Below are 26,190 nucleotides of genomic sequence, written 5' to 3'. Positions count from 1 at the left end.
AGTCAGCTTTCCTCCACCTGCAGGATTGGGACTTTGCAGAAAATGCTGGAGAGACTATGCTAGTTTCCTCCTCAGCAATTGCAGTCACCGTCATTAATTTGTTTTTCAGAGCCTTTGTCTTATATACTAAGGCCTGCACTGCAAGAATTTTAAAAATACATTAAAAATTCAGCATTTGCTACCATCCCATCCTCTGGGTGCGATTGCTTTCCTGTGAAATACTGCCTGGTTTTGGATCAGTGACTTTCTATTCTTTGTGATCATCTGTTCAGAAGCCGGTAGCTTTTCCCCTTAGGTTCATAATAGAGTTGAAAAGAGAGGTCAGAAAGAACAATATTCTGAAAAACCTGCAGTCTTCCCACAAATACTGACCTGCAGCATCCGTGGACTCGGCTCCCTTCCGGCCCAGAGGGCCACTAGGATCATGGTTAATAAAACTGGTTTTTGTATTGGTAAGGTGTGCTTCCCTGGGGCTCCTTTTTAGAAGGAAAAAGCTTTACCGGCACTGGCTTTGAGCTCACGGAATAAAAAGTTCAGGCAGGGAAGCAGCTGGTGTGGAGATACACAGCAGCGTTTTTATCTTGCCTGAAAGAGGTCTAGACACTGTTGTGGCGGAGCAGCATGGAGATTCAGGTGCTTTGCTGTTGGTACGAACATCAGCATGTACTTCCCACTCTGGAGATTTCAGGCTATATTTAAAGGCTGTGCAACTGCCTGATTACGGGAAAGCCGTGATTCAAATTGAGTTGTCAGCAGTGGAAAATAACATGCAGATACTCTCTGCTTCATTGGCTTAAGGCATCTGTAGCTCACAAATGATCCTTGGGTGCAAACCTGCTAAGATATTACATGGCCCTTAATGCCCCAGAAAGCACACTGAGGGCTTACAGTTGCTGACTATGGATCACTGGCAAGTGGGATATTATCTGTAAATGGAACAAATGGATAAATACTACACTACTGCTTTACAAGGCAGGTTTTTAATGGCTGTTACTTTCCAAGGTGGCCATTTCCATGGCTTGTAAATATTTCATAAATGCTTCCAAAGTCATTCTCACGGTACTGATGTGAAGCAGGTTGGTCTCCACTGTCTGCGTTTTGCAGGTGGGGATGGAGTAGGCAAAGAGCAATTACAGTCTCTTCTGAGCAAAGATAGAGTGGTTCATTACCTGCTTTTATTGCCTCTGTCGTTATGGGTCCCTGGGTTCAATTAGAGTCTCCCAGTGCTAGTGCACTACACTGACGACAAAATGACTTGCATACGGTTTTGGGGAAAGAAAGAGAAAAAGCTGCAAGACACTGCTGAAAATTTGGTTTCTGGCAGCTCTTTTCTGACATCTTGGTCTCTCATCAACCATCAGTCCTCCCTCCAAATTGCCGAGTCCATTTCAGCCTCATCCCCTGTACCGAAAGCTAGGTTAGCCCAGACTGCAGTGTAGCGCAAGCTGCGGTTTAAGCTCAGCAAGTTTCTTCAAAAGAAGTTGTTTGTGCTGCACTTGGTGAAGAAATTAAAAAGGGAATGCCTGAAGGGTTGGCTCTTTTTGCCCGTTCCCACACCATGTCCACTGAAAGTCCGCTCACGTCCGGCCTATGCTACCAGCTAGCTGCTTTGCTGAAGGCATCCAGTATTAAATCTGTCAACAGAGATGGGATTCTTCTCTTCTAAATTTGTATTTACAGCTGAGCTAACCACTCTCACCCTCTTATGGTCAGGGGAGAGGAGCAGATATTTTTAAGCTCAGGTTAATCTCCTCCTAAAGCAGATGACTAAAATAGGTCAGCTGATGGCTGTAGATAAAGAAATGTGCACTTGTGTACAGGGAAGACAAACAGCTAAGAGCCTTTGGGCCCAGGTCTCTGTGGGCAGGAGGAAAAGGTTCCCAAAGAAGGGACATTTTAGTGCGGTGACAGACAAAACACAAAATGGCAGTTCCTCTGATAAGGAGAGGCTCCTGATGGAAAGGGCTTTTTTACCCTTTTTACCACTGAGGCAGCTTGAACGGTGGCCTCGAGCAGTTCTGTGCTCATTAACAAAATGCTCCTTTTGTACTCCGTAAGAAGGGAAATGAAAAAGCCTTGGTGATACACAAGTGAGAGGTGCAGGGACGGGGAAAGAAGAGAGAGCTTGCAGCAACCCCCTTCGAGGCTACTCTGTGACACCCCCCATAGCAGCCTATATTCACAGGCTGAAAAGGCTAAAGTCTCTTACTGAAGGTCAACCTCCATCTTAGTGTTGGGCACAAAAATGGAAGGTGTACTGCTCTCTCTGCACACCAGCATTCATTTCTGGGACTGCAGATATCATGTATTCTGCACTACTGACCTGAAGAGCCCTGGAGCAAACACTGCTTTTCAGAGTTAAGAGTAGCCTCACATGCCTGATGTTTTCAATCATACTGCAGCATGGGATGGTATATAGAATAGCAATACACTTTCTAAAGGGTCGACTCTCAGAACTCAGGAAAACTCAGCTAAGTTTGAGTCTTCAGGCTATCAGCAGAGGATGGAAATGGGAGGATCTTTTTTCTGACGTCAGGGACTTGGGAGTTTTCCCACTTCTGAAATTTACATGACTGCAGCATCGGCATAGGGAATAAGTTCTGGTGACTCTGATCTCTGAGCAGTGTTAAAGTGACTGAATAATAATATTTCAACCTACTGCCTCTGCCTGCCTATTGATTATACATGCACACAGTGTTATTAGTGTAGCAGTACTTCTGAGAGATGTAAATGTCTTCATTAAGGGATTGGCTTCAGAAAAAAAGGGTGCATATTTAGTTCTGCAGGTAATTCCAATTTTTCATGGTTGGTCTCAGATTATACTGGTTCATAAATGGTGATGTTCTCAATAGTAGATCAGTAGATGTGCTACTTATGATGGGAGGGGTCCTTGGTACCACTGATGGCAGTGGGAAGAACTGTCATTCATTGTGACGAAGTCATGGTTTCACTCGGTGAAGTTAGATTTGGCCAAAACCACCATGTTTTTGAAAGCACCCTTCAAAACAAGATCAAACTGAATCTTCTCTAAAATTCACTTCGTTTTTCTCAAAGGAAACCTTGGTGATGTTCCTGGAGAGCTGATTGCATTATGTTTGCTGATATTAAGTGTCAGCTTGCAAAATGAGCAGACCACTGCGATAGATTGCTTACAGAGTAAGATACTGTGCAGTGTGAGTAATGGTGTCAGTTACACTTTGGAGAATACTTTTATTTGCTTAGCAAAAAATAAATTAAATCTCTAGCATCGTCCTCATGACTGTGCTGTTTTATCTAATGAAGCAGTTAATACACCTGCCTAATACCACGACTGCAAATTCAGAGTTCATTAAGTGTTACTACAGCACTCAGAGTAGTTGGCCAATTTGGAATTACCATATGCCTGGCATACAAATACCTGCGTAGGGTCAGGGAGGTCCCAGGATATTTTAAATGTTTAATTGTCATCCCAGTGCATGTTGCTGCTCTGTTGCTGTAGTCCTCTTGCAATAGGTTTTTATACCAGCCAGGAGAAAAATAAAAGAAGGCATCAGGGCCTTCTTTTGACCCCTTCTATATGAAAGACAGTTGTGTAGTCACCATTACTTGTGGTGCTAGTTCTAGACTGAGACAGCTGCCAATAAATTCAAAAATAAAGGAAGATATTGTAAGTACTGAGGGCAGTAAGAGGAAGAAATGGGTTGGAAGGCAGTAGGCAAAAGAAGGAAGACATCACCTGCTCCAGATGAGAGCAGCCACTTTGGGAAGATAACCTGGTGCCTCAGAGCAACTGGGCGTACAGCATCCCCACAGCAGCTCCTGTGTAGTCACCCCTTTCAGCCCGCCTATGGCAGCATCCCACAGCAAAGTTTGGCACAATTCCATTGTTCTGACCTGCCTGTCTGCTGCCTTTTGAGATGCTCCAGGGCATCCCAGCAGGATGTTTTCTCTGTTTGCTCCTTTCTTTCTCTGATTGGAGCCAGAGGGCCAGTTCTCCCAGGGCACACAGCTCTGGTTGTTATGCTGTGCATGGTTTTTAGCCCAGGTACATGCATTGTCAGATTTCACTACAAGGCATCAGTTCGCTGTTGCAATCTCTGCTTAGGGAACATCTGCACCGCTCGGACTGCTGCCCCGTTGCTGTGTGGGCACGCAGGATGGGCAGTGAATCATCAGAGTTGCCAGCGGAGGTGGCAAATGTGCACACCTCTCAGAGGGGCAGTGCTCCAATGGCCAAACTGTGCCTCCACAATGATCCGGGAGGGAAATTGTGTGCTGCTCTGCACAGCTGCTAGCTCAGAGCTATTCTTAAGCTGTGTAATAGCATCCTGTGAGGGTACTGTGCCTGAGTGAATTATCACTGCAACTGTTTGTTAGTATTCATATTACATTCATAATTGGTATGCCTGTGATTTAGTGTACCAGCTTGCAAATAGCTAATTCATTGTATTAAAGCAGTCACTAGCCTTGCCTCTGCTAATCATGAATCACACCTTCAAAATTACAAAGTTTCTTTCAGTCAAAGTCATGAGGAATTTTTTTTTCCTTTTCATTATGATTTGGAGCTCTAAATAGGGTCACATTTAGAGTTTTCCCCTCTGAACTGGAAGTTCTAGAATTAAACAGTACTTGCTTTGAAAAGCTGGAGGAACATCATAAAACCCACTGTCTCAAAATGAATTTCACAGTCGTCTTCAGTTGTGTATTTCTCACCACCTTGTGGGTACAGTCAGTGTTTCCATTTAATTTCCAAGCCACAGATACTTCTGTCACATTCCTATTCCCACCTTTTCCAGAGGTGACTTACAAATTGCATTCTGAAACAAAGTCATTTCGATCTGTCTTAGGGCCTTATTTTTTTTAGTAATGATCAGTAAAGGTATGTTACTGTTTCTCAGTAATGAAGTCCCTTGAGACCTGTCTAGCACATTTCTGAAGACATCCTATTCTATTCCCTGTGGAATGTGAAAAGAAAACTGAATAAAACTTTGCATTGGGAAAACATATAAAATACTGCCCATATTATCAAATTATGTCTTTATTGTAAATTCAGGAATGACAGAAACAGTGATCATTTTAGTAAGGCTGAACTTCTTACTGACTGTTTTACAGCGGATAGTGTCCTATTATCTTTTCTCACTGGCTTCACACAAGAATTACTTTAAGTCCATGATAGTAATTTTCTCCTTGGAGGTCCTCTTTTTTTTTATCTAGGTGATACTGTGTCATTCCAAAAAATATTTCATTCTGAATTCTTTCAGGTCTCTAACTTAATTTCTGTGACCCTCAAATTCCTTTGAGAATAGTGGAATTTATCACTACACTATGAAAAATTCTTGATTTTAGGCTCTTAATCATTGAATATGTGAATACACATATCTTAGTATTTTAGTATTAAATTTATCTCAATAGCTTACTTTTTTAAAAAAACCTATTTCCCCCAGATCCAGACCATGCGTATTTAGCACTGTCTTGCTGTTTTTATATTTAAAATTACGTTTTTACTAGGTTTCTTCCTATAGAGTGCATGGAGTCCTCATTTGTACATCAATTCATTCTTATCAACTTAATGTAAATGGAAATTCCAATTACAGAGTTCAAATCTAGCCTCCGTTGTATAGACACAAGCACTGACAGATGCTGTATAATAAAGTAAAAAGTGTTCATGCTCAAGCCAGAAGAAACCCAGCCTGAATCTTAGAATTCAAGCTGATACATTATGGCTTATCAGCAGCACTGTTTTACTCCCCGCAGAAGTCATTGTCAGACTGTGAATCTGAATCTCTACCAAGTTATCTAAGAGTCTCTAAAGGAGTCAAGCACATAGACAGATCATAGAATCACAGAATGGCCTGGGTTGAAAAGGACCACAATGATCATCTGGTTTCAACCCTTTGCTGTGTGCAGGGTCGCAACCAGCAGACCAGGCTGCCCAGAGCCACATCCAGCCTGGCCTTGAATGCCTCCAGGGATGGGGCATCCACAGCATCCTTGGGCAACCTGTTCCAGTGCGTCACCACTCTCTGTGTGAAAAACTTCCTCCTAATATCTAACCTAAACCTCCCCTGTCTCGATTTAAAACCATTGCCCCTTGTCCTATCACTGTCCACTCTCAACAGCTCTTCCCCCTCCTGATTATATACTCCCTTGAAGTATTGGAAGGCCACAGCGAGGTCTCCCTGGAACCTTAAGGACCTAAGAAATGGTGTCCTATGTGGAAAGCTGATGCAGGAGAAGTCTCCTCTCCCTGTTCATGGGTTGCTCATTTAATGTATGGGGGGGTTCTGTGCGCCTCACGCTGCTTCATTCATAAGAATGAGCATCTGAATATTTCCTTTTTATCCTCTTAGAATCCTTTCTGTAATGTTTTACCAAAACTGTAGCAGAAAGACCTTGAAAGGAAACAATGAATCAACATGAGTAGTTGTCTCAAAGTGGCTGTTCCAGTTCATATATAATTAATCCAAGTGAAAACAAGGCAGCCTGCATTGCCAAGATGAACGGCAGGATTCTTCTAGTTCTTATCAACTGGCTGCTTTGCTTTGTTAGGCTGGTTCCTCCCTGTGGTTGTGGTTGCTCACCTGCCCTCTGTTCACAGGTGTAAGAAGGACCAATTGCTGTTTGCCTTGCCAGGCATATGAGAGTAGGAAGATAGCAGAGTGTGTGAGAGAACAGGAAAGTAGGGCTTTATGGGTTTTATATTTCTATTGGGCGTTAGAGTGGAGAAAAATAGATTCACTCGTGAGTAAACAGATATGAGAAGAAATGACTCCATTTCATCATTCTGTTAGGTGATAAGTCTGCAGCCATTTATCAAATGCCCACTAGAAATAAATGTCTCCTGCCATTTTCTTGCTTCTAATTATATCACACCTCTGTATATTTTCAGTTGTTCATCTAAACTGGTTCCTTTTTGTCTTTTGAAAGAGTGAGCTTAGGCAAGAAAAAAAATTGAATGAGGCATCTGACTTTCTTTGGCAAGCCAGCAAAATAATGGTAAAGAACACTAAATTAATTATTGGATTTATAATAACAGAAGAAGCTCACTTTCTTAAATTAGAATGAAAGTCAAACAGCCTCACTTGTATGTTCAGTGGCTTTGAATTTGGGTTTGCTTTTACGACAATACCAGCAGTGTTCTTCCAGTTTTCTAACCCAAAGCATTTACTACACTTTCCTGTCACTCTCTGGGTGTCTCCTTGCTTCCCTGTGTGCACCATGTAAAGGTGGTTAGGACCTTATTCCCTGCTCAGCAGTAAACCTTTCCTGTAACCCTAGAAATCAGGAGCTGAGATTTGTCATTTAGAGATTGAAAACCTACCAGAGCTTTACTTAAACAGGGGGAGGTTTTTACACAGTTTGGTATGACAGTGAATAATGCCATCTCTCCATTAGCAACAGCTCTACCCCAAAAGCCACATGACATTATTCGAGACTACTCCCACACATTCAGCTTTCAATATGACTGTGCCTAATTATACTGCATGGGTAACCAGAAGCAGGGTTGGAGCTTCTGGTAGGCAAGCTTAGGATAACTAGAGTTTGATGGGAAAGTGTAGCAGAAGGTTTGAGGTAGGAAGACACATACCTAGTACAAGGACACAGCTACCAAAGATTTATATACATGACCAGAAAAGATATGATCAAGGTTCAGCTGCCACACCAAGGGATTTAGGGTAGCCTATTCCTGTCAGAGCTATAACTTTCTCACAAGGGTACTTATGGACTGAGGGGGTGGCTGCATCTTTTACATTCACATCCTTCTTTTGGCATTTTCTCAATTCTTCTCTTTCTCACAAGGAAGCTCAGATTCTCATAGCCTGGCCCAGAGTGAGGAAAGGAGGCGTTAAGCCAAAAATCCTATACTACAGCCTTTTAAAACACAGACTTTGTTTTCTTTACAGTTGCAAAGAAGATAGATGGAGAGGTCATGTGCATGATCCTGTCTAACAGATTATCTATAGACAGCTTCCCTTTCCTGCTGTGATTTCAGAAGAAGCCAGCCTCACAAAGCATTGTGTGTGGGGTCAGGCCTGTCTGCATGCATTTGGGTGCTTCCTGGCCTCTGAATTACAGATATATATATATACATATATATATATACATATTTTTTTTTTTTTAAAGGAGGAGGTGCTAAGCTACTCCAGGGCAGGAGCCTCCAGGCTTGCACTCAGACGTGTGAAGCACCCAGTAAAGGCTGCAGTTTGAAGCAGACACTGTTTTAGGACAGTCAAAGATAGGCAGAGCTAAAAAATAAAGCATCTGAATACTTTTTAAGCCTCACAAGCACATGTCCCAAGGTGGTCTTACTTTCGATGGAATTTGGTTACAAGGCTTTCACCAGGAAGTGTCTCATTGAGCTTGTGTGTCATCAGCAGAAAACTGGACAAATGTTCCCTGAGACACTCACAGTAGCAGTGAACTCCTGATGTGAGATACATATGGATGATACCAGCAAAAAGTCCAGCATCCTTTTTAGCATGGGAAGTGATAAAAATAAAATTCTCTGGGAATCCCTGTCTGTCTACACAAATCCAACATTCACAGGGGCTTTCAACATATGACCAACATATACTAGACAAGCACTTAAAAATAGAGTATTCTGCAGCAGTTTCTTGAAGTGACCCATCCACTTGTACATCTCCAAAGCAATCTTTGGAATTATTTACAGAATGCTATGAACTTGTAATCATCTCTGAGATGGGGAGGGTATCTCATGTCTTAAGGGAAAGGTGAAATTCCATCACTTTTTGTTATGCAAATATTTTGCAGTAGGGAAGAAATTCCTTTGTAGCCTTTCAAAACAGATCATGAGATATAATTACAGTAATTTTACTGCACAGCTACAAATACAAGCACATGAAAGGCGTGTGGGCAGTCCTGCATGGCTGCATGGCTAATAAGGATGGAGGATTCATAGATGCTCAGCTACCAAAGGTTGGATCGACTCCAGTCACGAACACAGCAGCAACAAGCTGCTGTCAGAGATATGATGAAAAAGATCTCATCCCATCTTTATATTTCTAGTGACAGTAATCTATAATCTTGGAAGGTTATCCTCTGTTTAATTCCCCCACCCCTCCCCCACCAGGAAATTGTGTCATATTCTTTCAATGCCTGAATTTTTCTTTTCCTTTTGTCAATAGTATGAGTTTTCCCTGTTCTTGGTTTCTTTTATGTGTACAAGTATTTATACTTGGCGATTGAGTCACATCTCAACCTCTTGTCAGTGAGCTAAATAAGTTGAGCTCCTTAAGCTTCAAATCTCAAGACCTGTTCCCAGGCCCTGGAGGTACTTGTAACCCTCTTTTGAACTCTTTTTCTTGCTGTCCTTATTATTTCCATATCTTTTGGAGGTGTGAATGAGAACGTGAGATTAGGTGTAAAAGGTCAGACCAAAGATGTATCCAGACTAGAGTCCTTCCTCTGCTAGCACTTCCTAAAGATTGCTAGGGAAGATTACTGAATGGAAAAAAATTACCAAATGGAAAAAATGCTTTCCTCCCTGATACCTACTCGAGTATCCAAGTGATCTGCAGCTCATTGTGCTGCGAATGCTCTTAGCTTGATTCAGGATCACTTCCTATTTTCTATTTCATGTTCATAGCATTATAGAGTGACTCGGATTGGAAGGGACCTCAGAGATCATCTAGGGAGATAAACTCCCTGCCGTGGGCAGGGCTGCCACCACCAGATCAGGCTGCACAGGGCCCATCCAACCTGGACTTGAATGTTTCCATGGGTGGTACATCTACAGGCTCTCTGGGCAGCCTGTGCTGGGGCCTCACTGCCCTCTTAGTGGAAAATTTCCCCAACATCTAATCTAAATCTTTGCACTTTTAGTTTAAAACTGTTCCCCCTTGTCCTATCACGATCAGACCATGTATAAAGTTGATTTCCCTCCTGTTTATAAGCTCCCTTTAAGTACTGGAAGATTGTATGAATCCAGGGACTGCCTTAGCATGTTTTTTTTTTTCCCATTACAGTGCATCAGTAACTTACTTTAGACTGCTCTCTGGGAAAATTTTTAAGTCCTTAAGGGAATCACAGCTTTCTATGACAGCTTACTGTCTCCGGCAACCAAAACCAACAGTGCTGGAGATAGTGCTTAGTACACAAGACCCTTCAAACTAGCCACTTGCCCATGCCTTTCAGGTTCTTATCTGGAAAACCACTGTGTGTTATCTCCCACACAGGCTGTGTTGAACATGAGTTTTTCTAGAAAAAAACATTCTGCACTCCCAACTTGCTAGTTAGAGTTGCAGAAGATGAGATATTTGTGTTGGACTCCTTCCAACCCTGTCTGCATTTCAACTCCCGCTGGGATAGTAATCCTTGCTTTCCAAGAGGTCCATGCAGTGGGCTCCAGCCTTGTATAATATGTCTGCAGCAAAGTTACCCGAGAGCTTTCAGTGATCACAGTGCTCTGAAAAGTGCCAAATCTACTTGATTAAATACAAGTATGCAGTCAGCTCCTGGATTTTTTTATTTTTTTTTTTTTCTGAAACACCATCATCTTGAAAAGGAAAATAAAACAAAAAACATTGTTGACAATATTTCTGAAAGAAAGCTGAAATTCTTTCATAACGGCATAATTACTCCAGGTGTTAGGGCTTTAAAAATAACAGCACTACTACTGAGGAAGGAATGAGTTGGCAGTCCTAAGGCTGCCTTTATTTCCAAGGACTTCCAAGTGAGTGAAATCTTGTCATGTTTGCATCTCCAGGGATGCAGGTGTACTCCCCCCCCATCACCAATCTACTTCTCTCCTCCATGCCATCCCACTCCTACGTACTTTCTCTGGTCTGCAGACATGCACGCACACACACAATGGCACAAGCACACATCCTAGCATTTTTCATTCACAGCCAGACCCTAAGCACAGGACATAGCTCCTCCTCTGTATGTCCTTATCCCAAGCCAGCACACGCAGCAGACCCTGTGCTTGTCCTGCCACAAAGCGCATCTGGTCCTGAAGATGAGGCTCTGAAATTCCCCCTTGTCCAGACCCTGTAGGTGCATGAGTGCTTTTGAGGGGGAGCTTCAGCAGATGCCTTTTGCTGGGGTTTAGGAGCAGACAGCTAGCTGAGAATGTCTGAGCTGCTCTGAGCTGCTGGAGTGTTTGTGATGGATTATATTTATACTTCTACTGGTTCAGCCTTTGACAAACCATCCTATGCATCTGTTATATTAGAAGGCTTCAATCTAATATTTTTTGAGCTTGGCATATGGAAACATGATTATGTCATCTTTATTTGTTTTTATCCATTCAGTCTCACTCCTCCATTCTTCCCTCTCCCCACCATCTATCATTTAAAGATCCACTAAAACATTACATGATGGGCTTTACTCATCACTGTCTATTTTTCCCCTGTGTCAACAGACGCTTACCCCAATTCTGAAGTGATCTATGTGTGGACCAACAGCACCACAACCTCTGTGGTTGTGGCTGAAGACGGTTCCCGACTTAACCAATACCACCTGATGGGACAAACTGTGGGAACTGAGAACATCAGTACCAGTACAGGTGGGCAAGATATTTCCGAGGACAATGGGGATGTGTTTGTAGAACATAGGATCCTGGGGAGAGTAGGACGGGTTCCTGGCTTCCTGGCAGTGGCGTTACAATGGAGAGGGCTGCATGCTGACTGTGAGGCCCTTCACCAGGTTGGAGAGCCCTGCAGCCCCCGCTGTTTATGAGGAACACTGGGAATGCTGTAAGCAGCCAGTTGGCAGCTGCCTTTGCCCAGTCTTGCCAGCACTATTGCTGGAGTGCTTCCCTGGGGGAGGAACCACCCACAGGCAAACACCACCTACGCACTTGATCCGTTTCAATCATCGCTTTAGAGAGATTTGCCTGATGAGGCCAATGCGGGGTGGGGGGGGAGGGAATGGAGGGCAGGTGGTGGCGGTGGCGTGGCCATGCTGCGTGTCTGGGGACCCCGCGGCAGCAGGAGGGGAGAGCCAACCCTGAGGATTCCCGTTCCCTGCCCAGCTGGATGTGGAGGCGCCAGATGTGGCAGCATTAGAGAGGCAAAGAAGGCTTAATCCTGGCCTGGGCACCCACGTGAGCTGCCCCCCTGCTTCGTAAGGCTCCCACGCAAGGGCAGCCCTGGGCCTGGGGGAGTCGAGGCTGGAACAGGCATCACGTGGACCTCATAAGACGGAGGCTTAAACAAGTTACACAATGCATTAGTCTACTGCAAGATCTCGGTGGAGCGGGGGGCATCCTGCAGCCAAGAGAAGTGCAGTTAGCACTGGGAAAGCCAGTCAAATTGCCTGCTGTCTTCTGGAGATGCATCTCATCTCTGGTCGAAAATGGTGAGCTCTGAGTGAGGGCAGGACTGTAGAGGATGAAGTGTAAATTAGATTAAGAACCCGTTACTGTCCATGGAAAATTTAGTTGTGAAAACAGTCAGGACTACGCTCACACACAAAGTTAGTGGAATTGAAGCATCAAGGTGCATAACACTTTCTGCTCAAACTGTCCCAACGTGCCCAATAAAGAGAGAGCAGCCAAGTTTGCAGCTTGCTTTTTGAGCATAAAACAAAGCTGAGGAAAGCTTCTCCCAGGCAGCTTGAAACAGAACTACCATGAAACAGAACCATCACCTCCATCTTTCAGAGCTTATTCCTTCCTTTTTCCCTATTCAGAAGTCACGGAGCTATTGCTAAAACAGATTCCTAAAGACAACAGACACGTGTAGAAAGAGTCAGGGCAGGCACCGTGTAGAAAAAGGACAAATAAATAATGCTCTCTCCAGTTAAAAAGCAAAGAAAGACACATTTTTCCTTACCAGTTTACCATCATGGCCGCGTTGTTCTCTGGAATGAATGGCAGCTCCCCTCTTGCCTTCATCATGGCCAAGAAAAAGATCCAGAGGACGTAGCGAGGCATCTTCTACAAGCTTGTCCTGCTCCTCAGAGCAAGAAAACAACCCAGCCCTGGCAGTGCCTGCTCCAGTGTGTCAGCTCCAGGACCCCGCCAGCGCGCAGCTTTGCCTGTGGGAGCTCCCAGTACTCCACAGCCCACGGGTATGGGGCACTCTTCAGACAAAGCCCGAAGTTTCTGCCTGGTAGCCTCTTCCCTCCTGTATCCTAAGATTTAGGCTAATAAATGCTTGTTTTCCGACGTCAAGATTTTATATTAATGTCCTGGGTTGCATCTGGGCTGACTGGATTCTGATTGCAGGGTGGATCACAAAGAGCAGGACACAGATTGTAACCGGGGATTAGCAAAATACAAAAATCCGATTTTGCACAGGGAAAGCATCAGTCAGCAGTGGATTTTCTGGACTTCATCAAGCTCGTGGTAGGCCAGTAATCAGGGTTACTTGTGAAGGGCTATCTGAGACATTTCTTCCTTCTATTGCATTGTTGAACTTAAAAAACAAAGTAATTGCTGCATAAATCTCACTGCTGGGATCTTTTATGGTTTTGTTTGTTTGTTTGTTTGTTTGTTTGTTGATACCCAAGTCAAACTGCATGGCCTTAGCAGTTGCATAGGTGAAATATTTGCATATGTCACAAGATGTTTATGCTTCTCTGTCTAAAAGATTTCTTTTTAAAATGGAAATGCTGACCCTACACAAGTCTGTTGGGATTGTGCTGATTTTGTACCCAAGCTGTTAAGTTTAGCTGTCTCCTCAGAAAAATATCTTTGCACTCCCAATTCACCAACCAGTTTGGAAATCATGACCACGTTAGCCATGCCACAGAAAATGGCTCTGATATATTCCACCTGTGTGGTGGTTTGTTGAGCCACAAATATTATTATCCCCAAATATTATTCCCCCTGAGACGATATTTGTCATCTCACACTGCTTCCAGCAGTCCCAACATCTGCTGTGTCCTGCTGTTGCAGTGCTGAAAACACTTTGGGTCCATGTGGATCCTGCTGGTGTCTGCAAATGATTGCCCAGTTCTGTTCCCCAGATCCAGAATTTCTCATCACTCACTTAGGTTCTGCAGTGCCATAAAACAAAACAAAAACCCACTCCTTTCTTTTCTGCCAGCTGGAGCCCAGGCTATGAAATATCCAAAGCCTAAACAATAAAAGAAGCATTCAGCCCTTCATTCTGCGCTGAACAGTTTGATTTTTCCTTGAGATGAAGGTTTCATGTGCAGCACTATCAAAACAGCACAGGCATCTCTTGAGGACCAAAATGTTCTGGATGTCAGTGTGGACAGGGACTGCTACGTCACAGACCTGGTGTTGGGGTCATGCCAGAACAGTTGTTGGTACACCTCAGCCCAGGCAGATAAGGTAAACAAACAAACCGAGTGGCTGGCCTATTTTTGTTTAAAAAAAAAATATTGAATTGCAGCACAGTGATGTTGGAAGAATGCAGGAAAGATCCTGAACGTTTGTAAGCACCATCTTCAGAACTCCATCGCCTGGATACTGAAAAACCATTGCAGCAGCTTTTAAAGGCAGCACAGTAGCAGAGCTCTGTGAAGAAATGCTTCATTCTTGAGCTTTTCATCAGTGCTAGATTTGTTATTAGAGTTGTTTTGGCAGTGGTGAATGGACTCTATCAGGTGCAGTATTTTCATCTAAATGTGCTGCACAAAACTATAATAAAAAATTAGCTCTTGCTCAAGAAAGCTTATGGTCAAAGAATAAACTGCGGCCTTACAGAAGTAGGAGGGAGCTTTGCCACTCCAACAGAGCCAGGATTTTATTCTCCATAAACAAAAGGCGAACTCAGGCAACTTCTAGAATTGCTTTAAGCAGTGGTCCCAGGACTTAAAAAAACAGCTGTGGGGTTTTTGCCAGCCCCAGGTCTGCTGGGGGAGACATCCTTCATCCTTCGTGCAGGCATTTTAGAGACAGCATGGAAAATAGAAGACGGCAGTTGGGAGAAGAGGAAACACAAAATCAGGTGATATCATTATTTCAGTGGAGACAAGAGCTCTGGTAGGTTAAAGAAAATGATAAGGTGAGAATCAGCCACAGAAGATGGTCAAAATGCAAGTGCTTATTTTCTGCCTTTTTAAAAAGGAAAATATGAATCCTGTTGCTCTGCTGAAGCTGTGTAGATTTACTTTATTCCAGCTCGGAAAGCATGCTGTCAAAATCAATAATGCACATCGTCACTCCTTCGTGAGCAGGGAGAATGGAACTCACACACATCACAGCGCAGCAGCAGCTCAGAAGCAGATTACCGGCACGTAGATCCTGCTGCTCCTGGTATATTTTTTTGGTAATCCATAAACTGAATGCTCCTAAATAAAGAACAAGTGGGGTTTTTCCTGAGTCTGAGGTATGTTCAGCATCCCTGGTTCAAAATTACACTAAATGAAAGGGAATTAGACATCACTTCATGAGGATTTTCTCCTCAGTTTCACAGCATCCCCTGTCCATCTCCACATCCCTCATCAGGGAAACATTTCACCAGAAAATCAGACTTCAGAAGAAAGCCATAAGACAGAGATAGGCTGGCAGGTAAGGCAGCCTGTGCTATCCCGGTCTTTCAGCCTAAAATCTTCAGCATGAATGAGTCTGTAAACTTCATGCAGAACAGATCTGAGCACCTCAGGCAGCTATACCTGCAGAAAACCTCTCACTGTAGACCTATTGTCCATTAATTAGCCGTATTGTCACTTAGCAGTAATCTGCCAAATCTAACCACTTAGCAGTGCTGGCTGCAACTCACTGCAATTCACTCTGTAGAATCAGTCTGTTATGTATTTTCCTGTAGGGGCTGATCTATGGAGGATAACAGCCCATTCTTGCAACAAGAGGTTATAGCCAATCATTTAGCTTAAAGTAGTTAAGGTCTGCATTCGGCTCATTCTTTAGAAAATATGAAATACACACCCCAGAATTTCCAGGATCTGAAAAATTGGTAAGTCAAAAGGTTGTTTTGTTTTGTTTTGTTTTACTCTCACAGTGCAATATACATTTTGGTGTGGACATTCCTCTGATTTGTCAGTATCCAGCTGAAAAATGCATGCTTTTAGATTAATTTGATGTCAGTACGAGTGGAGATCTGCTACAGCCTGGAGGAGTTTGATTGGCTTTTTTGATTGGCTTTTATTCTTATATTTGATTTTAACTCCCATTTTTTCCCAGAAAACAAACCAAAACAAAACAAAACAGTATGCTGCCCTCAGATAGCAAGATTTTGGCTTTGGGGAGCTGTTACCATCAATGAAAAGCCTTCAGTAACAAATATATGGTTTCACAGGAACAGTGTGAAAGAACTGCTTGAGTTGTTTTTTTTTTTTTTCTGAACCGTAAGGGAAGGTGACAGCTGGTCTATCTGCTTCAGAGTGCATTTTTTGAGGATTGTATTGAAATTCAAAGGGCCTGACAAAAGCCTGATTAAGGCAATGCTGTGAATTTGGCATATAAAAAAGACATGGAATTTAGCGCTGCTGTAGCAGCTTTTAGCGAATTCCCCCCTGCAGTCAGTATAATATTAATTGCACAAGAGAACAAGACATGGCACAACATCTGTCCAGAAAGAGATTATCTTTCCAAGAGATAAAGCATAGCAAATTCCAGGAAAACTCCATGCACCAGTAGGTTGGTTTTGTTTTTGTTTGTGTTTCTAGAGGAACAGTTTAATGGCTTTGAAAATTCCAAGCGACAATATCAGTATCAGTGGGCAAAGCATAAATTCTTGCAGCACCGACATTAGGACAGTCACACACAGTCACTAAAGTATGGGGCATGGGGAGTGTCAGGACCCAAGCGATGGGTCGGCATTAACAGTTCCCTAATGAGGTTAAGTCCTGCTGCTAAATCAGGTTTCTAAGTGTAGGAGGCCTTAATCGTTCTGACAGGACAGTTTGTGGGACCAAGTCAGAGCAAGGCAAGAGTGAGGCATTGTCAGCAATCCAGATTTGTCATGCCTATCAACACCAGGGCATGCCAGGTACATGAAAGTATGGCAGGTTTTTGGTGCAGTAGTCATTAATTGCTGTCTTCTGCTTTTGGGGACTGAATGTGAAGAGCAGCAGTATGTAGCAGCACCTCTGTCTCTTGGTATGGCACAGGACTGACATCCAGGCATTTTTCATGCAGTTAAGACTGGCTGAATGGTAGCCTCACAATGGGAGAAAGGGGGAGCTGCTGAAAACCTCAAATCAGTAAGCCTGCTTTACTTTGGCATATATGCATTTTTCTTCCCCTAGGCGAATACACCATAATGACAGCACATTTTCATCTGAAAAGAAAAATCGGTTATTTTGTCATCCAGACATACCTTCCCTGCATTATGACTGTGATCTTATCACAAGTGTCGTTTTGGCTGAACAGAGAATCTGTCCCTGCTCGGACCGTCTTTGGTGAGTACCTCGCCCTCTTGCAGCATGGGTAAGGAAGGGGCTTGTTTGTGGAAGTGATCTTCTGTAACAAACCCACAGTGCTTATTTTTGCTTGCAGTGTTATAGGTGTCCCTGTGTTCTCTTCCAGTTTAAACTCAAAATCAATTTCAAAAAAGTGTGGGCTTTTTGGTAAAATTGTGACAGAAATCGCACTGTAATCAGTTCTGTGAAGGTTGAGGATGGAAGACTGAAGGAACAGATTGTTGTGATTTGTGGGTTCTTCTTTCCTACTCAGATAAAATATGTGATGGTTTAGAACAAAAAGCTATACACATTATGATAGTGCATACTCTAGTCTAAACAGATTTCACTTCAAAACATTGTGTTCATCTGTGTTTCAAGATGTTTATCCGGGAAAAGCATGTAGAGGTTAATTAGTGACAGTTGTCTATATTACCATCAAACAAATTAATGATTTTGCATTTAGAAAATGTATATTTACTACAGACAGTATCATGGAAAATCCTTTGGGGTCTCTTACCACTAGAAGGTTGCAAAAAATGAACAGAATCCTAGCTGAAGGTTTGTGACATACAGGATTCCCACTAGATGAGAAACAAGGGGAATGGGAGCTACAATGTGTGTGGAACTTTGATCAAGTGTTCCTAAAAGAGCCATTCATCTGTAGGAGCCTACTGAAATCAGTCAGCACCTTTGATCAGAAATCGGTTCAGCAACCTGTATGGGGGGAATACTGGTGCCAGCAGCTCACTGCAGGCTAGCAGTGCTGATTTTACTTACCTTCACAAAGGTGTAACTGAGTGCTCATTCTCATCCTGCTGAGACACCCCTCCCCATATGGCAGGGGGCAGCTCTGTTGTCTGCTGACTTCTGTGGAGAATAAATAACAACTGACAACTACATCCATACAATCTCCACGTGGGAAAACAAAAGCCATAATCCTACTTTATGGTGGCAGCTGAATGGGTCGATCGCTGATTTTATAATGTACCAGTTAACAAGTAATGCTAAACATACATACCATGCATTGGCAAAATACCAGTGAGATTTTAGGTTGTATAACATTTATATTTGTGTTATCCTTAAAATTATACTTTTAAGTACACTGTAACTAGAGCTAACCAGAACATCACATGAGTAAACAGCTGAGGACCAATGCTTTTATTTTTATTTCACCAGCAAAGTATATCATTCTTTCTGACCAAAGTATGCAAGCACTGATTTCCTTCACATGGCCTTCCTAATTCTCCTGCTGAATTGCAGCCCTCTCATAACTTTTGGGAATCTTGTAAGAGCTGTAAGCGTATAAACAGAAGGGGGAAAGACTGTTTACAAGGGTGGATAGTGACAAGACAAGGGGGAATGGTTTTAAACTGAGACAGGGGAGGTTTAGGTTAGATATTAGGAGGAGGTTTTTCACACAGAGATGGTGATGCACTGGAACAGGTTGCCCAAGGAGGCTGTGGATGCCCCATCCCTGGAGGCATTCAAGGCCAGGCTGGATGTGGCTCTGGGCACTTGGTCTGGTGGTTGGTGACCCTGCACATAGCAGGGGGGTTGAAACTAGACAATCATTGTGGTTCTTTTCAACCCAGGACATTCTATGATTCTATGATATCTACCAAGCTGATCTCTGCCTCCTTATTTTTTTCTTTACAGGAGTGACAACAGTCCTCACCATGACCACCTTAAGTATCAGTGCCCGCAACTCTTTGCCAAAAGTGGCCTATGCTACTGCCATGGACTGGTTTATAGCTGTCTGCTATGCCTTTGTATTTTCTGCATTGATTGAGTTTGCAACGGTCAACTATTTCACCAAGAGGAGTTGGGCATGGGATGGCAAAAAAGCCCTGGAAGCTGCTAAAATCAAGGTGCTTATCTCACATGTCTTAAGTACCTAAAAGAAAAAGCAGTTGCACAGTGTTGTTCACATAACCTCTAGCATGGTTGTCACCTTCTCTGTGACAAAGGCATTTTGGCTGGCACTAGGCCACAACCTCCCCAGCAGCAGGGCCAGTGGCCCTGACAAAAGCAGCTGCTAATGTGCCCCATGGGTTCAGGTCCAGCTGGCCTCCCTTCATTACCTCCGATGTCAGGAAAGTTTAGCTTGAGTAAGGGCTATGACATTGAGACAGAATCAGCTGTTTGGGACTCAAAGGCAGAGCAGCCCACAGAAATTTGTTTTAGCATGATGGATTACAGCGCTTAGGTGTGGAAGTTTGCATCTTGAAAACATGTTTCCACTTTCTGTTCCTGCGATCTAACATTCTGGTCTTTTCACAGAAGAAAAAAGAGCGCCAGTTGCTGGGAAATAAATCAACAAATACATACAGCACTGGGAAGATGACCCCTGCCCCAAACATGCCAAAGGACTCGGCCCCTTCCGTCATCTCAAACGCTGTTCCTGCTCCAGTGAAGTCTGTGGAAGAAAAGCCTGCCGAAAGCAAAAAGACTTACAACAGCATCAGTAAGATTGACAAAATGTCCCGGATAATTTTTCCAGTGCTGTTTGGAACTTTTAACTTAGTCTACTGGGCCACATATTTGAATAGGGAGCCTGTTATTAAAGGTGCCAACTCTCCAAAATAAACTGAAGGACTGTAAAGCCACACATGAGCCATACTTACAAAGCAGATGCTACCAAGGAAAATTTGAGATCCAGACCACTTTCTACATTTGGGCAATATTCTTCAGGAAGTTTTTTGCATGTTTAATAATATGTACAAATAATATTGCCTTGATTGTTTCTACATGTAACCTCAGATGTTTTGGAGACGATTATGTTACTTACAGCAATGGATCTTTATAAAAGATCAGAAGGCATTGAACATGGCTTCTTTGCTGCTAAGTATCTTGCATTGATAGTTTACAAATAAAATAAGTTATATTTTTTAACTGTTCAAGTGTACTACATATCGTGGTTTTTATACTTCAGATGTACAGTCATACAATTGTAGGCTTAACCTCTATTTTACAGAAGAGCTCCACTGTTGTCATCTGATAGGTTACTATGAATAATGCCAGTTGTGAATGTGCCAAATTATTAAATGTAGGGCTATGTTTGAGCACCTTTACTGGTGATAGGTAGTGCATTACTCCACAGGAAAACAAAACAAAACAAAACAAAACAAAAAACCCACTCAGCCCTGTTTTCATTAATAAAAGTTGATATGATGCATTAAATCCTAATGGGGCTATGCTGATTTTCACTGCTTTTGAGCCTCTAGCTTGCAGTGAGGGAGCAAGATGCTACTCTTGTAAATAAAGGTGGTGGAATCTTGCCCTTAAAATAAAATAACGTTTGGTTTTTGCATTCCAAGGGAATCTTCTCAAGTGGTTTTCAGTATTTATTCCAAAAAATAGAGATATATTGCATGAAATTAACATAGATTAGGAACATATCTGTGCAAATAAAACTTTTGACAATGGCAGTAGACAGTTTTATTAAGGTAAAGTAACTCATGTGTGGAGGTTTTCCCAGAAAGATTGTGTTATATTAGCAGAGACAAACAGTAAAGAATTACAGTAATTCTGAAATAATTAATTGGTTCCCACAGTGAAAACCAATCAGACGATACTAAGGTGTGTGATCAGGGGAAAAAAAAAAAAAAAAAAAAAGGAAAGAAAGGATGTGCTTCATGACAGCAAGGTATTTCAGTGGCAATTCTGACAGGAAGGTGTTTGTACTGTCCATCTGAAAATTTTCTATAAAATGCCTTGCTGCTGCCAATGTGTTCTGCTTTCACAATGAATGAGAAAATGCAACCTGAATTTTCAGCTCTTTCCTCCTTGGCATCTTTCTTTGTTCCAGAAGCTTTTGTAATTTAATCTTAATGTTTAAATAAAAAAGGTGTTCAACACTTAATTGCAAAATGTCATTCTTTTACCGATTATCATTTTAGAGACCGAAAAAAAAATCACCACTGAAGCTAGAAGAAGGAAAGCACATGTATATGTAGTGAAGCAATGTGTGTGCACAGTACATCCTCACTGTTACTTGGAAAGGTATATGCTGAGTGAGGACAGTGAAACAGGATGTTTCAGAACTAGACGCTATTTTGCCATGGAGCATCAGCCTTGTGTTCTGTTTGGGACAGAGAGTAGAACTTGGTGCTCTGCAACATTCCCTTTGCATGTCACAGCTCTCCTCAAACTCACACAAGGTCTCTTCTTAAGGGTTGGGTTTCTGAGTTTCTATACTTGCGAGCAGTGTCATATAGATGCCCTGTGCCTCTTACTTATCATGAACAACCTCCTCTTGGCTGCTTCCACAGAAAGTAACTGCCCTGGCCAGACTCTTGTCCCAGCCCTGGGCAGCTACTCTGCATGTGTCTTTCTGCAAAAGCAGGCTTCTGTGCAGGGACACCCAAGCAGCCTTTTAGGTCACATGGTACTTGTGGCAGTGGCACCCAAGTGCTTCTGGGACAATACAGGGGCTGTACTTACTGTGTGGTTGAAAGCTATATGCAACCTGTGAATCTATAGAGGACACTTTTTCCAGAGCCGTTTTGTCTGCCCTGGAGGTTTCTTGATGCTTCTTGTTTTTGCTCACACCCAACTCTGACTCTGACCCGTCTTAGCATCACTTTCCAGTTTCCTTTGCTGAAGCTCTGAATCCAGCCACTTTCATGCCCATGTGGAGTCTCCTTGCCTCCACTGACTATGGAATGACCTGCGGACAGTGAAGCTGCACGGTTGCAGGATCAGGCCCTTTACTTTAGTAAGCAATGTATTGAAGTTTTCCTGATGTGTAACGGGACTGACAGTTGACTGCCAAAGTTATGACACCACACAACATTTTGTCACTTCCAGGGATAAATATCACTTCCATTTATGTTAACTATTGCTTTCTGCATTTGAAGGTAAAAGCAGAGAATAGCGGTCAGGGCTTGTTCTGTTACTGTGGATATGCCAAACCATGTTGAAAATTCCTGAAGAAGCTGTCTGCCTTTCATTTCCCAGATAATCACACGCATTCTAGTCCTTGCTGAGAACTGAAGTGACAGAAGAAGCAGCAATGGTCTCCCAGCGAGTGCTGCTGCCTGAGCAGTAGGAGATATCCCACAGCTTGGGAGGTGTTCCACTGAGCCCATCAATTCCAGGCTGGAATGCTGAAAACCAATGGCCTCATGTTGCCTAACACCCTACAACTGCAATGGAACACCAGGGTGGGATCAGCACTGTCAGGAATTGCACTGGCCTGCTGGGCTGCCCCTGCATGGAGCCCAGTGCTTCGGGCACGGCTCCCTCCCAGCTCAGTCACAGCCAAAGGGATTAATGAGCAGGGATTGCTTTGTCGAAGGGATTTTCCTGTAATGAGTTCACAAGAAAGAGTTGAAAAGTGATTTGTCACAACAATCCAGCACTGGAGTATAAGTGCATGCAATCCTATTGCCAAATTTCCTCACTTGTACCTATGAAGAGTGAAAGAACAAGTCAAATACAACGGAAAAGGTTTCTATTTCAAATATTTGAGCTGTGCCAGCTGATTCTGAGGATGAATTCAGGCAACAATGTGTTTTCAAATCGTAACCCTCCTCAGTTACCTTGAATTGCTTTCTGGTTTTTGTAAACGGAATATGCCCTCTGTGGGATAACTAAATGAATTTGTACAAAGCTAAGAAAGAAATGATTTTTTGAAATAATCCTCCCTCTCAAAAATTCTTGCTTAACATATAAATTAAACCTTCAAGGAAACTGAATGAAAGTGCTTTGTTACTCAGGCAAGATGAAGGCAGCATTTGAACAGCTATTTGTTTTTTAAATTTGAAGATAATGGCTTTTGCAATAAGGATATGTTTCCCCTAACACCCTTGCTCCTCAGATTGGAACTGGCAGTTCAGAGGAACTTATATGGCTTGATAGCAGCGCTTGATCAAATTGCTTGAATTCTTTCTAGCTTTTTGTGAAATTTTGTTTCACTACATCACTGAAATATGGCCACTGGGGTGTAATGGTGTCTCAGACTGCATCCTCACCTCACTACTTTTGCATCTTCTGCTATTTGGACATTCTTCTCTATATGGACGGTTCTTCAATTCTAAGTGAAAAAGAACGAAAAGAGGTTAGATGTTACAAAGTCCAAACAACTTAGAATCATAGAATGGCCTGGGTTGAAAAGGACCACAATGATCATCTGGTTTCAACCCTTTGCTGTGTGCAGGGTCACCAACCACCAGACCAGGCTGCCCAGAGCCACATCCAGCCTGGCCTTGAATGCCTCCAGGGATGGGGCATCCACAGCCTCCTTGGGCAACCCGTTCCAGTGCATCACCACTCTTTGTATAAAAAACTTCTTCCTAATATCTAACCTAAACCTCCCCTGTCTCAGTTTAAAACCATTCCCCCTTGTCCTATCACTATCTACCTTTGTAAACAGCCATTCTCATTCCTGTCCACATGCTCCCTTCAAGTACTGGAAAGCAACAATGAGGTTTTCCTGGAGCCTTCTCTTCTTCAAGCTAAGCCATCTCAGTTTCCTCAACCTTTCCTCACAGGAAAGGGGAGGTGCTCCAGCCCTCCTCTGGACCTGCTCCAAGATCTCCACATCCTTCCTGTACTGGGGGCCCCAGACTTGGACGCAGCACTCCAGATGGGGCCCTACAGGAGCTGAGTAGAGGGGGACAATCACCTCCCTCTCCCTGCTGGCCACCCCTTCTTTAATGCAGCCCAGAACACAGGTGGCCTTCTGGGCTGCAAGCATGCACTGCTTGCTCATGTCTAGCTTCTTGTCCCCCAGGAACCCCAGTCCTTCTGCACAGGGCTGCTCTCAAGGTGTTCTTTTCCCAGTCTGTAACAAAGCGGAACTCCAGCTGCTCGCAACAGCTTTGGTCTCACAGGACCCTCACTTAGCTTCTCGCTCAGCACAGGCTGCTAAAGCCCAGCTCTGGCCAGGGAGTACTCAGTCTGTGAGCCCTATTCCCTCTCTTTGCATTTCCCCCTTGATTATGGGAACCAGCTCCCTGCATGGTTGCTGTTGCGACAAGAAGTACCACAAAGGGTTTAGAGGTTTTTTCACCCCAGCATCCCTCGGGGTGAAAATGCAGTCACACAACGAAAAGTAAATTAAAGAGCGGATCTACTTCATTGTGCAGGAGAATATAAACATTTTAGTCTCATTACAGTGTGTAATAAAGTGTTCTTTTATTAAAATGCATGCTGGGTAATTATAATCCTTGAATACGTAAGTTGAAAAGGCAAGAGCAAGGTTTAAAGATAAAAGAATGCGAGTAGGAAGGAAACCATGGTCAGCAATACGGTGCACCGAAGACAAGAGAAAGGAAATCTTAAGCATCGCCGCCGCTCCACAGCGGGTGGAGGCCGGGGAAGCCCAGCAGGCAGTCGCTTCCCGCCGCCGCTCTTCCCAGCGCCGCCACCAGAGGACCCCGCTGCCGCCGGGGGACGCGGCGGGGGCGTGGGCAGAGGCGGAGCAGCACCGGGGAAGCCGCCCCCGGCAGAGCGCTGCGGGGGCTCGGCCCGGCCCGGCCCGGGAGGTTCTGTTGAAGCCGGGGTGCGATGCTTCTTCCTCACCTCTTCCTCCCGCAACACCGCTGTTCCTGCGGGCCGCTCGCATCGACAAGCCCGGGGTGCGTGTAACGGGGCTGCGGGTACCCCCGGTTAACCCCGGGCAGAGGGAATAGCTGCTGTATCATCTGATAAAAAGAAGTTTTAGCTGAAAAACGCCCTGGGGTGTAGGTCTGGGAATTGCCTGGCTCGCAGCGGATTTTCCCTAAGCTATCTCGTTCCTTCAATAAATAACTGCGGGAACAGAGATCGCTCCCCAGCGAGCATTTCTAGGCATCATGCGGAAGCTGTGCTAAAAGCAAATCGCCTCCATCCAGCAGAACTTTTTGTTTAATGTAATATCATAATTAAAAGCAAATCCCCCGGAACTTGGAAATGATGTCTAACGGGATAGGAAGCAAAGACTGATGCCCCTGAGATTTCGAGTCCCAGTGAGCCGCCCGCCCACAGCGCCGTAGCAGGGCTGTTCCCAGATCGCTGTAACCAGGCTGGATGTGACCTGGTGGTTGGCGACCCTGCACATAGCAGGGGGGTTGAAACTAGATAATCACTGTAGTCCTTTTCAACCCAGGGCATTCTATGATTCTATGATTCTGTGAACCCCGGTGGCACTTTGTCATCTCCCAGTCTGACAGTGAAGGGGAATATCTCGTATTACCCCGCACCAAGAGAGCTCAAGCCGCCAAAAATCACATCCTCGTTGTTCGAAGCAGAGCGGAAAGACACAACATGTCCAGAACCAAACTATTTTTTGCCCTGAACACACTTCGCTGCAATCACAGCAGAAAATCCTAATTTATCCCAACGATCCCAATATAAATCCGCGCAGTCCGATCGCCCGCAAGTCCGAGTGTACGTTCTATCTTAAAAATACACGTCTGCGTGCATCTGTATCTCTGCATCTCACGGTGCGCGCAAACTTCTCCATACACACGTCCACACGGAGCCTTACACCAACGCGCTGCGCTGCGGCTCTGCCTGGGGAAGGCTGTGCGGGAACAGCACCACCCGCTCGTCCCCGCCCCGCCCGGCGCAGCGGGATGCCCGCGGGGCCGGCCCATCTCCCCACGGCTTCCCCGGCACCCTGGGGACCGAGGGAGAGCGGGGGCACCGCGCATTGCCGGGGCCGGGGCGGGAGGCGGCCCCGCTGCCGAGGAGGCAGGTACCTGTTGGGCAGGGCGGGGCGGGCTGCGGCCGCCGCTCGGTGACGGGGTGGCTGCGCCCCTTCCCCGCCCCAGCCCCGCGGCCCGGCGGGGCCCGGGCTCGGCAGCCCGGGGGGTACGGCCAGCGGCAGCCGGGCATCGCGAGGGGCCGCCCCGCTGCCGGCTGCGAGAAACGCCCCTAGCAGGAGCCCAAGCCCGCCCCGCCCTGCCCAACAGGTACCTGCCT

At 44.3% G+C, this 26,190-nt stretch overlaps 1 protein-coding gene across 2 annotated transcripts in view; it reads left to right on the top strand.

The window, feature by feature from the left end:
• GABRA5 (gamma-aminobutyric acid type A receptor subunit alpha5) overlaps positions 1-19,866 on the top strand; it is a 50,288-nt gene extending 30,422 nt beyond the window's left edge. The window contains exons 6-9 of one of the 2 annotated variants that reach the window (XM_042810237.1): positions 11,363-11,506; positions 17,125-17,277; positions 18,937-19,148; positions 19,564-19,866. In XM_042810237.1, coding sequence (XP_042666171.1) covers positions 11,363-11,506; positions 17,125-17,277; positions 18,937-19,148; positions 19,564-19,866 — 812 coding nt within the window. Of the gene's footprint in view, positions 1-11,362; positions 11,507-17,124; positions 17,278-18,936; positions 19,149-19,560 lie in introns of both variants that reach the window. The other variant, XM_042810235.1, reaches the window with a different exon arrangement.
• Positions 19,867-26,190: the final 6,324 nt, after the last annotated feature.

Source organism: Centrocercus urophasianus, unplaced genomic scaffold (genome assembly GCF_019232065.1).
Source record: "Centrocercus urophasianus isolate 14NV4802_14NV808 unplaced genomic scaffold, USGS_Curo_1.0 seq_12, whole genome shotgun sequence".
Taxonomy (NCBI): Eukaryota; Metazoa; Chordata; class Aves; order Galliformes; family Phasianidae; genus Centrocercus; species Centrocercus urophasianus.
This window is presented reverse-complemented; position numbering and strand designations above follow the sequence as displayed.